Below are 13,874 nucleotides of genomic sequence, written 5' to 3'. Positions count from 1 at the left end.
ATGAATTTTTTTAAAAAATTAAGCTACAGACTTGAAATTTTCAGGAATATTTGAATTTTAATTGACTAGATTAAGTTTATCTAATTATTCATTTTTCTCATTCATTAACAATTTTACAGACTTAATCCTTTAATGTTCAGATTATACTCTGTCAAACACAATGCACATTTATTCATTATTTTGAATTTATGCATTATCTCATAGCTTTGAGGTTTCAAAAATATGATTGCTTATTTTTAGAATGACATTGTAGAATCAGTATGAGAGGCTAGATCCGGCTGATTTGATCATAAAACAAGAAGAATATTTGAGCCTGGCAGTTGGTTTAGATGCTAAAGGCAGATCAATATTAATGTCTTATGTATGAAGATATTTTTCAGCAGCATTTACTAAGATTTTATTTTAATATCAGACCTCTTCTTATGAACTGGATTTGTGCTAATTTAGTCACAAGTCAACCTTAACTGAGTAGATCTCTTGAACTCTCCAACCATGACCATGTAACAGGGATTAAATTATCCCATATCTTCTTCCTTCTTTAACATGGCCCAAGCCTCTGTGGTACCTTGTAAGGCTCTACATTTCCAGATTTGACCTCACCATGTCTTGTATCTTTCTGCATTTGCTGTCAATTTGACGGTGTGTGTGTGTGTCTGTGTGTGTTTTTGTAGGGGACAGGCATTGACCTTTCTTGTTACAATTATATAGCCTTGCACTTGTTCCTCCTTTCCCAACAGTACTTCCTTCTGCTAATGCCATAAATGCTTGGTCTTTCATGCAAGTTTAACTTTGTATGTCTTGTAAGTCATAGGAAACGTCTTAAGTTTCAATATCAGACTGCACCACACCTTTTTTCTCTCACATACTTGGAAACAGCAACCATTTTGTCAAGTGATGTATGTAATGTGTCTGGAATTTATATATAATTAAAATTGCTTCTTTTTTTTTTTTTTGTACAAGGCCAGGAAAATTTTGGGGGGCTGGGGGTGAGTCAATTACATTGACTCCAGTCATCAACTGGTACTTATTTATCAACCTTGAAAGTATGATTGGCAAAGTTGATCTCTGTTGTATTTTAAACTTAGATTGTAAAGCCAGAAGAAATGCTGCCAAGCATTTTGCCCAGTAGAGTAACGATTCTGCCAGCCTACCACCTTTTACCATAATATATTTATGCTGATGATTAAGTTTGGTTCACTTTTTGGTGGCAAAATATCATTGGTTTACAAATAGAAATTACTAGCAGTATCGCCCAGCATTGCTTAGGTTTGTTTCCCTCCGACCCTTTAGAATTGGAATTTTTGAAAATTAAAAATTTTGCATTATGTAACTTGTTATTCTCTTCAAGTGAACATTTCTCTGGTTGAAATACACCGAAAAATGGCGACACAGCAGTAAAAAAAAAATCATTAAAAATAGGGATTTTCGTAGAAAAAAAGCACCTTTTTGATGTAAATAATTTTTGATGTTAACATGGTCCAATTTGAATTTTATCTTCTACGGAATGAAGAGCAAGCCTTCTTCTATCATACTCTCAATTTTGGTCAACCTGCACCGCAGGGTCTCGGAGGAGATAGTGTTAGTTGAAGGCTACCAAACCTGCCATACACAGACAACTTCAGCTTTATATATAGAAATTATTAACAACTGATTTTGTAGTCTCTCCATAGAACGTTGAAATATGACTTCATAATTTTCCTTGTTATCATCTCCTTACCAGTTCTTTTACTTTCTAAGGCTCTTTTCAAGTTCTGCTCTTGCACCAATGCCATTAAAGGATCATTCAGAACACTTTTCCAACTCTCTCTCTCTTCTATACTAAAAAAAGTCATCCCTTTTCTTGTATCAACTCAGAACAATTGCATGTACACATTTTTTCCCCCAGTTTACATGCATATATTCCCATGTATCAGATTATATTTGATTTATTCTTTGATAAACCTCTTCATAGATTTTTCTAACAGTTAATTAAAAAGCATTGCATTTATGCAATGTTTGTATGGAGTGAAATAATTTTATTGTCAATAAAAGCAGTAGAGGTAAAGTGACTGAGTTTCATATATATATATATATATATATATATGTAAATTTTAATTTTCACGCAAAACTAGTATAGTGATCAAGTGTCCCTGTGGGGCAGTTATCTCCCCTGTCAATATATGAAAATGTGCTTTCTTGTGGCTATAAGGGTTTCTAACTCTTATTTCTAGCACAGTTAGTGACAACTGAATTTCTCTTTTTTAGTTTTATATTGCATATAACTGCTGTCATTATTTTATATATATATATATATATATATATATAGTTTATTTATTTATGCGCCCTTTTCAAGCCTAGCCAGGCTCATGGGCCTGGTTTTACTGGTTTCTGTTGCGGTATTCCCCCCAGCTGGACGGGATGCCAGTCCATCGCAGCATTACTCAAGAAACAGGAAGAGAGAGTGAGAGAAAGTTGGGGTGAAAGAGTACAACAGGGGTCGCCACCACCCCCTGCCAGATCCTCGTGGAGATTTAGGTGTTTTCGCTCTATAAACACACACAATACCCGGTCTGGGAATCGAAACCGCGATTCTCTGAACATGAGTCCACTGCCCTAACCACTGGGCCATTGTGCCATATATATATATATTAATTCAGAGATGGGCAGAACCCGTGTTCTTTGTAGGCTCTCTCAAACCAGTGATGGGGATGATATTCAGTTTCAGCATTTATATATATATATAGATATAGATCAATATTTGTAAAAAAGGCAAAGGTAAAGAGGAATCTTGGGAGGTTTGCATTTTGGGGGAATAAAGACTTGGCAAAGTGTATTTCATTCTATCTTTCCAAATTCAGCTGTGAAGAGTAAATAGAAAAATCTCGGAATAATCCTGATAATAGATCGATGTTATCTAGAGGGAGATTCATTATTTATGCAACATCATGTACTCATTCATGGATTTTAGAAACTCATCTTAGCTCTTTATGATATTTTTTTTCTTCCATTTTTTCTTACTTGATGATAGCAATGTTTACTATCCACACAGTCTCTCGTGTATTTTGAACACTGCTATTTGCACCAATATTTTCAGAAAACTGTCAATACCAACTAGATCTAGACATTCCATTTCTTATAATAGTGGCTTTATTTTTCCTAACAATTTGGATGGAACATTCTATTTGCATCTGTTTTAAATTCAGTCTACAGTAATTTGCTTTGGGAAATAAAATTTCTCAATTACTTTGCTCCAAGTATCTAAATATAAAGAATTTAGATTTCATACATATATATATATATATATAATATATATATATATATATATATATTTTACTATTTTCTCTCTCTCTCTATATATATATATATTTTACTATTTTCTGTATATATATATATATATATATATATATATATATATATATATATATATTGTAGTTCCTTTTACAAGACTTTTCTGCTATGCTAAAAGTTACTGATTACTTAACCATTATATCACAAAGTAAATTAGAATCTATTCAGTATATTTAATTAATTGCTAATGATTCTCTAATTGTTATTGACATGGTTACTGCTGCTGAAACCAAAATCATTATAAATATCTATGCTGTATATTCTTAGTAAATTCTTAAAAATAGTTATTTGAGATATTGAGGCATTAGTCATTATTATTATTTGTTCACATACTTACTTATTTATTTATTTTAGATCTAGTTTGAATGTTTTTGTTTAGCAGCGGATTTGATTTAAGATGCAGATTTTCATTTAGAATTACTTTATAAATGGTTCTTATTCCCTCAGCGATGAGTCATATCAATATGCTTCTCTCGTAAAACATGCTTGAACAAATGCAGAATGACCTCAGAAAATATATTGTCAGTCCATCCAGGTAACCACCGAACGTTAACTGATTGAAATGAAAATGAATCAGCATGCGCCCATGCAGCAAGGATTTCGAAAAGTTATGAGAACTGTCTCGTCGGGACTGAATAGGCTGTGGATTATGGTTGTATTGATGATCAAGTCTGAGAGTAAACTGTCCAGCGGAAAATTATGTGCTTGTATGCTTGACATAAAAATCAATGGTTTAAGTTTGCAGAATACAGACTTTTCTACATATAACATTTGAAGAAAACTACCATATATATATATATATATATGTGTGTATGTATATATGTGTATATGTATATATGTATGTGTGTATGTATATATGTGTATATGTATATATGTATATATATATATATGTGTGTATGTATATATGTATATGTGTGTATGTATATATGTATATATATATATATGTATATATATATATATATATATATATATATAATATATATATATATATGTGTGTGTGTGTGTGTATGTATTATGTCATTTTGGTTCCACCAGCAATAATTATGTAGAAAACAATTTGGGAATTAACATTTAATTAAATAGATTGAATAGATTCTAATTTGCTGTGCATTAAATGAGATATATATATAATGGTTTAGTATTAATCTTATATTAACTGTTGCTTATGAGTGCAGATGTATAGGAGAAGAATTAACAATGGAATAAATTCTTCACGATAAAATTGTATATTTGTTATTTTTTATACTGATCTCTGTCATCATTATTTTGTCTTTTAATGATTGGTAGAGTAATAGCCTTGTTTATCGCTACTATGACTACTAAGGAGAGAGGAATAATTATAGGCCTTAACCGTTTTTGTTACTATATTTCTGTTGAAATACCTTGCCTTTCAATTAATTTTGAAAATTATGAAGAATTTATTAAAATAATTTTGGTGTTATTACACTGGTGTTTGGAGCATAAATTATCTTGAACATTTTGATGGAAAATTTTAATTTAGATTACTTTAAAAAGGGAAGTTTGTATCATAGCGCCAGGGGTTGTTTGAGGCAGGTTTAACCCTCAATAGGATTAAACTGATGGGCTTGAAAATATTTGAAGGAATAACAAAAGAGTCGAGCTTAATTAGTTAAGAAATAAAATCCTCATGGAAATTGTTTCTAAACAACTATATTCTATTAAATTAAATAAAGTATGGAACATAGTATAATACATTAAGAAAAAACTGGATCAGTATCATTAATCATATCTCACAGCATATCGAATAAATTAGGTGTGACATTTTCTAAAAACTCTTAATGAAGTGACAAATGATTTGTGATGAATGATGAAATATTGTAGGGCAGACACCTTCAACAGATTTCAATCAATATGGAAACCTGAATGCTAAGAAATAGTGTATTTGGGACCTGAAGGCAGTAGGCAAGCAATTTGTTTTCTCAAACATTTGTTATCTTCGTTAAGCTCCACTACTTTTCAATGAAATGTCAAAGAACCAATTCCAAATTGAACTTCCACAAAACAGTTTTCTTGAATTAAAACTAAATTTATGATTTCAAGTATGCTATGGAAATTTTGTTTTTCTCATGTCAGTCATTTTCTGTGTGTGTGTGTTGCAAAGTGGGATGTTTACATAATTCTATTAAAAGCACAAGGCCTGTAATTTTAGGAAATGGTGGGGTTTGTTGATTACATCAACCCCCAGTGCTCCACTGGTACTTATTTTATTGACTCTAAAAAAAAAAAAATTTTTAAAAAGTAAAAATCAACCGCGGTGGCATTTGAACTCAGAATGTAATGGGCCAGAGAAATATCACTTACCATTTTTGTTCAGTGTGGTAACAAATCTGCCACCTCACCCCTTAATGTTTTATGCAATAAAATTATTTGGCTTCCATGCCGGTGGCACATAAAAAGCACCGTCCGAATGTGGCCGATGCCAGCGTCACCTTGACTGGCTTCCATGCTGGTGGCATGTAAAAAGCACCAATCCGATCGTGGCCATTGCCAGCCTCGCCTGGCAAGTAAAAAGCACCCACTACACTCACGGAGTGGTTGGCGTTAGGAAGGGCATCCAGCTGTAGAAACACTGCCAGATCAGACTGGAGCCTGGTGCAGCCTTTTGGCTTCCCAGATCCCCGGTCGAACCGTCCAACCCATGCTAGCATGGAAAGCGGATGTTAAATGATGATGATGAAGAGGTAGATTTTTAAATAAATGACTAAAACTAAAATTGAATATTATTTAACTAATGGACTAAAATATGAAACTACTCATTGCTGTATATCAACAGTCTTGAGAAAATACTGACACACTATTCATTTTCATCATCATCATTTAACACCCACCTTCCATGCCGACATGGGTTGCACAGTTTGACAGGAGCTGGCCAGGCAGAAGATTGCACCAGACTTCTGATTAAAAGATTATTTTGAAGCTTTACAATATTTAATTAATAAAATTAAGCAGTTTTATTTGTATAGTTTTCTTATATTTTCATGTGGAGTATGTGAAAAATATTGATTTTCAAAATAGGTACAAGTTCAGAAATGTAAGGGGCGGGAACAGTCAAATATATTTATTTACTCCAGTTGACCCCTTTTGATACCAACCTGCCTAAGATTGCCCTTGGCCCTATGGTACAAACTTCATGTTAATTTATGTTGCTAATACAGGTTAACAACAAAGTTATTTTTTTCTGAATTCTTGATTATTTTCAAAATTAATTGAGTCAAAGGCAGTGTATTTCTTCTTGTCTTGAGACAGCATTCACCTGGGGAGGGTTGAGCTGGCTTCATTCATCCTCAATCTTGCATCTCTTACAAACGCTGACCAGGCCTGGCGATTTGAGGCTAACAGAAATGTGATCAGAAAAGTATAAAGAACATGTACTATTTTATCAATGCTGGAAGGACAAAAGGCAGAATTGATCTCAGAATGGTTAACACTGTCTTCATCCTTACATACATACAGAGCTACAGTTTAAAACACTGTTTGATGCTCTGGCAATGCTGCAAATCATTACCACCACCTCTCCTCATTTACCAAAATAATTTGGAACAAAATCTGCATCTTTAATCAAATTCACTATTAAATAAAATAACATTCAAACAATATACAGATATAATTCAAAATAGAGACACACCTAAAGTTGCAATATTTCAAATATCAATTTTTAAAGATCTGCAACAAGATAAAATTTTGTTGATGAAATAAGGTTTTGGCATAGTAGAAAATTTTTCTAAAAGGAATTTCCCTTTCTCAAGATGGAGTGGGATTTTGAGGTAGATTTGGTCAGTATTTCTTGCAGATTAGATCAGGGTTCCTCGTTGGCTCAATGGCATTTCCTGTAACTCTGGTGTCCTTTTCTTTTCTTTTCTTTGCATAAAAGAATATCTATTATTTTTCTGTGACCAAATATAAATTTGAAATTCTCTAAATATTTTTAATATTCTATAATAATAAAATAATAATAATGAAATTATTGTATACAGTGCTCAGGTGCACCACAACTGGTCAGAAAGTGCGTATAAAGTATATGCAGTAATGTACAAATGTCTGGAAAGCGAACAATGTACGAGTCAGATATATGCTTGCGTGTGTATGGAGGGGAGAAAATCAGGTGTAGTGTTGGCGAATCTCAGAAAGCATGGAAGTTTTGAAGGATGCAGTGCTCCGACAACGAGTATAAGGGTTTATTGATTTGAATTTTTATATTGATCACTTCTCTTAGTGAAACCTATTCTTTGAACTAAATTATTAGTCCTTCCTTATAATAGAAAGTTTATTTTTTATTTTTCTAAATCCACTATCTTCAGAGCAGTTTATGTTATTTTTTGTTGTGAGACCAAATTCTGAGTCTTTGCTTGACATCTTGTGATCATTCTACACACTTCTGTATACCAGTTAACACGCAGCCTCAGATCACATCATTAGCCTGGCAAATGATTTGTTCTGAAACTGACAGTTTCCTGTTAAAATGCGTGTTTGTTAAATTGTTTTCTGTCTTTTAATTTTAGCTTTAATATATTTTAGTGTATTGAATTGGTAAACAAAAATATTTATGATTCTCTTTTTTTTTTTTTAGTATTTTTATGGTTTATTTTTTCAGTATCTTTTTTTTGTTTTTGCTTTTTTTTTTCTTTGATAAAACTGCTTCCCTTTAATGTTTTAAGTTTTGTCTTATATTTAATTGTTTCTAATTTCTTTAATAAATAATATTAAAAAGTAACAAACAATAGCATAGCCTAGCACTAAAAAGCAGTCTGATATTTCACACATATGTTGTTGTGTGCTTTCAATCAATGTGAGAAATACTTTTATTTGTTTCATTACAAATAAGGAGTTATGGCAAGCTGGCAGAAACGTTAGCACGCCAGGTGAAATGCGTAACCGTATTCTGTCTGCCAATACGTTCTGAGTTCAAATTCCGCCAAGGTCGACTTTGCCTTTCATCCTTTCGGGGTCGATAAATTAAGTACCAGTTACGCACTGGGGTCAATGTAATCGACTTAATCCATTTGTCTGTCCTTGTTTGTCCCCTCTGTGTTTAGCCCCTTGTGGGTAGTAAAGAAATAGGTACCGTAAATTGATTAAAGTTGAAGGCTTTGTGTACTGACTTCACAACCCTAGTTATGGAGATATATGGCTATGAAATGTGAATGTGTGTGTGTGTGTGTGTGTGTGTGTGTGTGTCTGTCTGTCTGTCTGTCTCTCTCTTTCTCTCTATCTCTCTCTCTCCTTCCTCCCTCTCTCTCTCTCTCTCTCACTTCTCGTTTCTAAGTATTCTCATTTCTAATTTCAGATTTACATTTCAAGAAATATCTTTGAAGATTTTCAATGAAGATGATGGATGGAGCTGAATCTGTGCGGTCGGGTAAAAGCGACCGCTCGGAGCGGTCACATCGAAGCCATGGTAGCATGCATCACCGCCACCACCAACGCCAACCAAGTAACCGTCCGCACCGCAGCCAAAGCCGAGACAAGGTGCGTGGGGGTGATGAACATATCGACGACCGTGCTGTGCAGCACAGGGACCATCATATCGTGTCGGGCGAAGACGAATGCGAGGAACGCATCGAAGTTCAAATACTCCCCCAAGATGATAACTGGGGGGACAACACAACAGCTATCACAGGAAATACGAGTGAAACTGCATTTTCGATGGAGGATATGCACAAATTTTCTAAAGATCTTGATGACAGCATTGGCTTCGACTGCACTCGTTATGTTGGCACAGCCCTTGCTACTTTCCTCAGCTTGTTTGGATTTGCTTCACCTATCATTATGGTCATCCTACCCAAACTCGGGATAATGACCTGGGACGCAGGACCTTGCAAACCTGAATGTGAAGGCCTTCTGATCAGTTTTACCTTTAAGCTCATCATTTTACTCATGGGAACTATGGCCCTTTTCTTTCGCCATCCAAAAGCCACCATGCCGCGTGTTTATGTGTTTCGTGCTGTTGTACTCTTCCTTGTGTTTGTGCTTACATTTGCTTTCTGGCTCTTCTACGGAGTACGCATCTTCAAGAGGAAAGACGCGAAAACAGAATATTACAACATTGTCCAGTTCTCTGTCTCCCTTGTAGACGCTCTCCTTTTCATTCATTACTTATCAATTATTGTGCTTGAAATTCGCCAATTACAACCACAGTATGTAGTCAAGGTTGTGAGATCACCTGATGGATTGAGTCAAAATTACAACATTGGAATCTTAAGCATTCAGAGAGCAGCTGTCTCAGTTTTGGAAAATTATTACAAAGATTTTCCTGTGTTTAACCCATACTTGGAAAATGTCCATAAGCGGTCCTCAAAAGTAACTAGTCTCAAAATTTATGACGTTGATGGTGTTAATTCTTCTGGACCACAAGGTCGTCAACGGGCTGTATTCGCTCCTAATAGTAGGAGGCGAGATACTAGTCACAATGAACGCTTTTATGAGGAACAAGAGTATGAGCGCCGTGTTCGTAAGAGAAAAGCAAGACTTATCATGTCCGCTGATGAAGCCTTCACTCACATCAAAAGAATGCAAGATGAACAAGGTAAGATATAAATTCAATTTTCATTAACCTTTCGTTACCAAACCGGCTGAAACCGGCTCTGGCTCTTTAGTATAAATATCTTGTTTTCATAAGTTTTGAATTCAAATCTTCCACCAAATTTTAGTCACAATTTATGTTCTTAACACTAGCTCAATGATAACGATGTTATTTTACTAAATTCTTCATTATATTTAAAATAATTGGAAGAAACACAGAGCATCTCAAAATAAATACAGTAACGAAAGGGTTAAATATTGAATGGAAATTCTGTAATTCACCATTCTTAAAAAAATATACTTGCTATTAAAATATTGTTGAGAAAATTTTATTTCTATTCCCCATATGCATTTTATTGTATATAGGGAGAATTATTGTATTATGTTGAAAATTACTTTATACTAGGTACAGGCATGACTGTTTGGTTAAGAAGTTTCCTATCCACATGATTCTGGGTTCAGTCCCACTGCATGGCAAGTGTCTTCTACTATAGCCTCGGGCCGACCAAAGCCTTGTGAGTGGATTTGGTAGACAGAAACTGAAAGAAGCCCCTCGCTCAAATCACATATAAAAAGATTCGAGCGAGGTCATTGCCAGTATCGCCTGACTGGCCCCCATGCAGGTGGCACGTAAAAAGCACCCACTACACTCTCGGAGTGGTTGACGTTAGGAAGGACATCCAGCTGTAGAAACTCTGCCAGATCAAGATTGGAGCCTGGTGCAGCCATCTGGTTGCCAGCCCTCAGTCAAAACTGTCCAACCCATGCTAGCATGGAAAGCGGGCGTTAAACGATGATGATGATGATGATGGCGAGCTGGCAGAACCGTTAGCACGCCGGGCAAAATGTGTAGCTGTATTTCGTCTGCCGCTACGTTCTGAGTTCAAATTCCGCCGAGGTCGACTTTGCCTTTCATCCTTTCGGGGTCGATTAAATAAGTACCAGTTACGCACTGGGGTCGATGTAATTGACTTAATCCCTTTGTCTGTCCTTGTTTGTCCCCTCTATGTTTAGCCCCCTGTGGGCAATAAAGAAATAGATATATATATATATATATATATATATTATGTGTTTGTGTGTGTACTTGTCCCCCCACCATTGCTTGACAACCGATGTATTAGGAAGGGCATCCAGCCATAGAAACCATGCCTCAACAGACAGCTGGAGTCTGGACAGCTCCCAGCTAGCCATCACCATGTCAAACCATCCAACCCATGCCAGCATGGGAAGCAGATTTTAAATGATGATGATGATGCTCAAAAAATTGACAAAAGCTGATATTTTGTATCAGGTTTAGTTTTTTTCTGAAAACAGAGAGACCAACTTACAAATTTATCACTACTTACCCATTGCCTGTTGTTGACATGTTATCATTTGGTTTATATGTTATTCTTATTCTTATTTAAGGCGGCGAGCTGGCAGACACGTTAGCGCGCCAGGTGGAATACTTAACGGTATTTCGTCTGTCGTTACGTTCTGAGTTCAAATTCCGCCGAGGTCGACTTTGCTTTTCATTCTTTCGGGGTCGATAAATAAAAGTACTAGTTTCGCACTGGGGTCAATGTAATCGACTTAATCCCTTTGTCTGTCCTTCTTTGTCCTCTCTATGTTTAGCCCCTTGTGGGCAATAAAGAAATATATATGTTATTCTTATTCCTGTCTTTTTTTTATTTATATATATTTCAGGCCCTGCAATTCCCATGGACCCTTATGAAGCAGCTCAGGCTGTTTTCCCATCAATGGCTCGTGCTTTACAAAAATATCTCCGCGTCACACGTCAGCAGCCACGTTACACTATGGAAGCTGTATTACAACATTTAGCTACATGTATCAGCCATGATGTCAGTCCAAAGGCCTTTGTGGAGAAGTACCTCACTCAAGGGGCAGTGATCATGAACGAGAAGGATTATAAGGGGCTCGAGAAGTGGGTCCTTGTTTGCGATCATTTGTTGACTAGGGAAATAGAACATGGGATTGTGTTTCAACTTCGGCAAGGAGAGCTCTCATTACTTTGTTCGGTTCATAAGTTGCCACATTTTAGTTTGACTGAAGAAGTCATTGATCCAAAACATAACAAATTTGTATTACGTCTTAATTCCGAGACGTCCGTTTAAATGTTTAAAGAACTAAAAAAAAAAACACACACACATACAAAAAAAAACAAACAAACAACTAAACCTGACAGTTGTGTTGTCTTTGACTACTGCTATTAATTACTAAATATCTGGGGTTTAAGCCACATTTCTTAGATTACTTTGCTATCATGGTATTATTCCTTCCTTCAAGGAAAAGCCATCTCTCCCCCCCACCATACACACACACACACACCTACTTCAAATTAAGAAAAAATATAATTTCTCCAATTACAAATTAAGCTAAACATCATATGATTCATTTCTGATTTATTTCGTTTTGTATTCATTTATCTCACATTTTCAATAATTGGTTTTGTTATTGATGTATCTATGCTGTGTACATTGATACTGTTCATGCATTCGTGTTCAGGTCCCTAATTCTGCCAACATTACACTCTAATTGTTTGGCACTGTAATTAACAATGTTGTATGTCAGAAACTTGAAATACAATACTAGTGATTTTTACCATTGTTCTTCCAACATGTTTTAGTATATATTCTTTTGTCCATGTCTGTCTCTGTGTGTGTGTCTGGTTTTAAAATGACGAAGTGAGGGTTTATATTTAGTAGTGTATCTCAGTTTCTCAGACTTCTCATATGATATGTATATATCATATATAGGCGCAGGAGTGGCTGTGTGGTAAGTAGCTTGTTTCCCTACCACATGGTTCCGGGTTCAGTCCCACTGCGTGGCACCTTGGGAAAGTGTCTTCTACTATAGCCTCGGGCCGACCAAAGCCCTGTGAGTGGATTTGGTAGATGGAAACTGAAAGAAGCCCGTCGTATATATGCATATATATGCGTGTATGTGTTTGTGTGCCTGTGTTTGTGTTCCCCTAGCATTGCTTGACAACCGATGCTGGTGTGTTTATGTCCCCGTTACTTAGCGGTTCGGCAAAAGAGACCGATAGAATAAGTACTGGGCTTACGAAAGAATAAGTCCCGGGGTCGAGTTGCTCGATTAAAGGCGGTGCTCCAGCATGGCCGCAGTCAAATGACTGAAACAAGTAAAAGAGTATATGTGTGTGTATGTGGATACATAAAACATAAATTTTCTGATGCTGCTCCCTTTATAATTTTCTCTTTTTGTACCTTGAAAGGTGTGTAAATAGTATCCAACTACGTGCTCCCTATGTATGAGTGTGTGTGTGTGTGTGTGTGTTGGGTTGTGTATACACTTCTTATACTGAATACCTTTTCTTCTTATTGTAATTTGACAAATTTATATCTGTGTGTGTGTGTGTGTGTGTGAGTGTGTGTATTAAGGTATGCTTGTGTATAGATGTTATGCAAACATGTTACATAAAATGTGGACAGTAAACTTATTTCTAATAAATTCCTAGTCTAGTTGTCTGCTGTTGTTCTTGTTTTTATTTCTAACTTTGATAGTCTTCTACAACCTTTGTATTTATTCTTTACATTTGCTTTTTGTTTCCTTAATTCTACATTAGAATGTAGAGCCATTTGCTGAGGTTACTAAGGAACACATAAAGACTATGCATATATATAAGTATAAACAGGCTCTATGGCCTCAAGCTCACAAAGGATGATTATCAGATAAGAGAAAAAAAAACAAAAACTCTGAATGAAGGGCAGATAACTACACTAGTATTAGAAATATAAAAATACTGTCCACATAAGATATATGCTCACAGGACTGATTCCAGTTTGTTTGTATTCATTGTGAGTCCTAATAACATAGGAGTTTTTACTTTTGGATATGGGCTTCACCTCACACCTCCTGACTGTATACATATCTGTATAAATTAAAATAATCATAAATCAATTGTAACAAACTGCTACATAAAATTTTTTAAGATATAGTTACCGTTTATTTTGACTATCATTAACCCTTCAGGCCAATATCTGTTT

At 35.3% G+C, this 13,874-nt stretch overlaps 1 protein-coding gene across 3 annotated transcripts in view; it reads left to right on the top strand.

The window, feature by feature from the left end:
- LOC115221773 (vang-like protein 2-B) overlaps positions 1–13,603 on the top strand; it is a 78,983-nt gene extending 65,380 nt beyond the window's left edge. For all 3 annotated transcript variants that reach the window (XM_029791995.2, XM_036510900.1, XM_036510901.1), the window contains 3 exons: positions 8,633–9,871; positions 11,554–12,642; positions 13,019–13,603. In XM_029791995.2, coding sequence (XP_029647855.1) covers positions 8,668–9,871; positions 11,554–11,981 — 1,632 coding nt within the window. In that variant the 5' untranslated portion in view covers positions 8,633–8,667 and the 3' untranslated portion in view covers positions 11,982–12,642; positions 13,019–13,603. The remainder of the gene's footprint in view (positions 1–8,632; positions 9,872–11,553; positions 12,643–13,018) is intronic.
- The last annotated feature ends 271 nt before the right edge of the window (positions 13,604–13,874 follow it).

This window comes from Octopus sinensis, linkage group LG18, assembly GCF_006345805.1.
Source record: "Octopus sinensis linkage group LG18, ASM634580v1, whole genome shotgun sequence".
Taxonomy (NCBI): domain Eukaryota; kingdom Metazoa; phylum Mollusca; class Cephalopoda; order Octopoda; family Octopodidae; genus Octopus; species Octopus sinensis.
The sequence above is the reverse complement of the archived record's forward strand: the minus strand, read 5'-3'. Positions and strand labels throughout refer to the sequence as shown.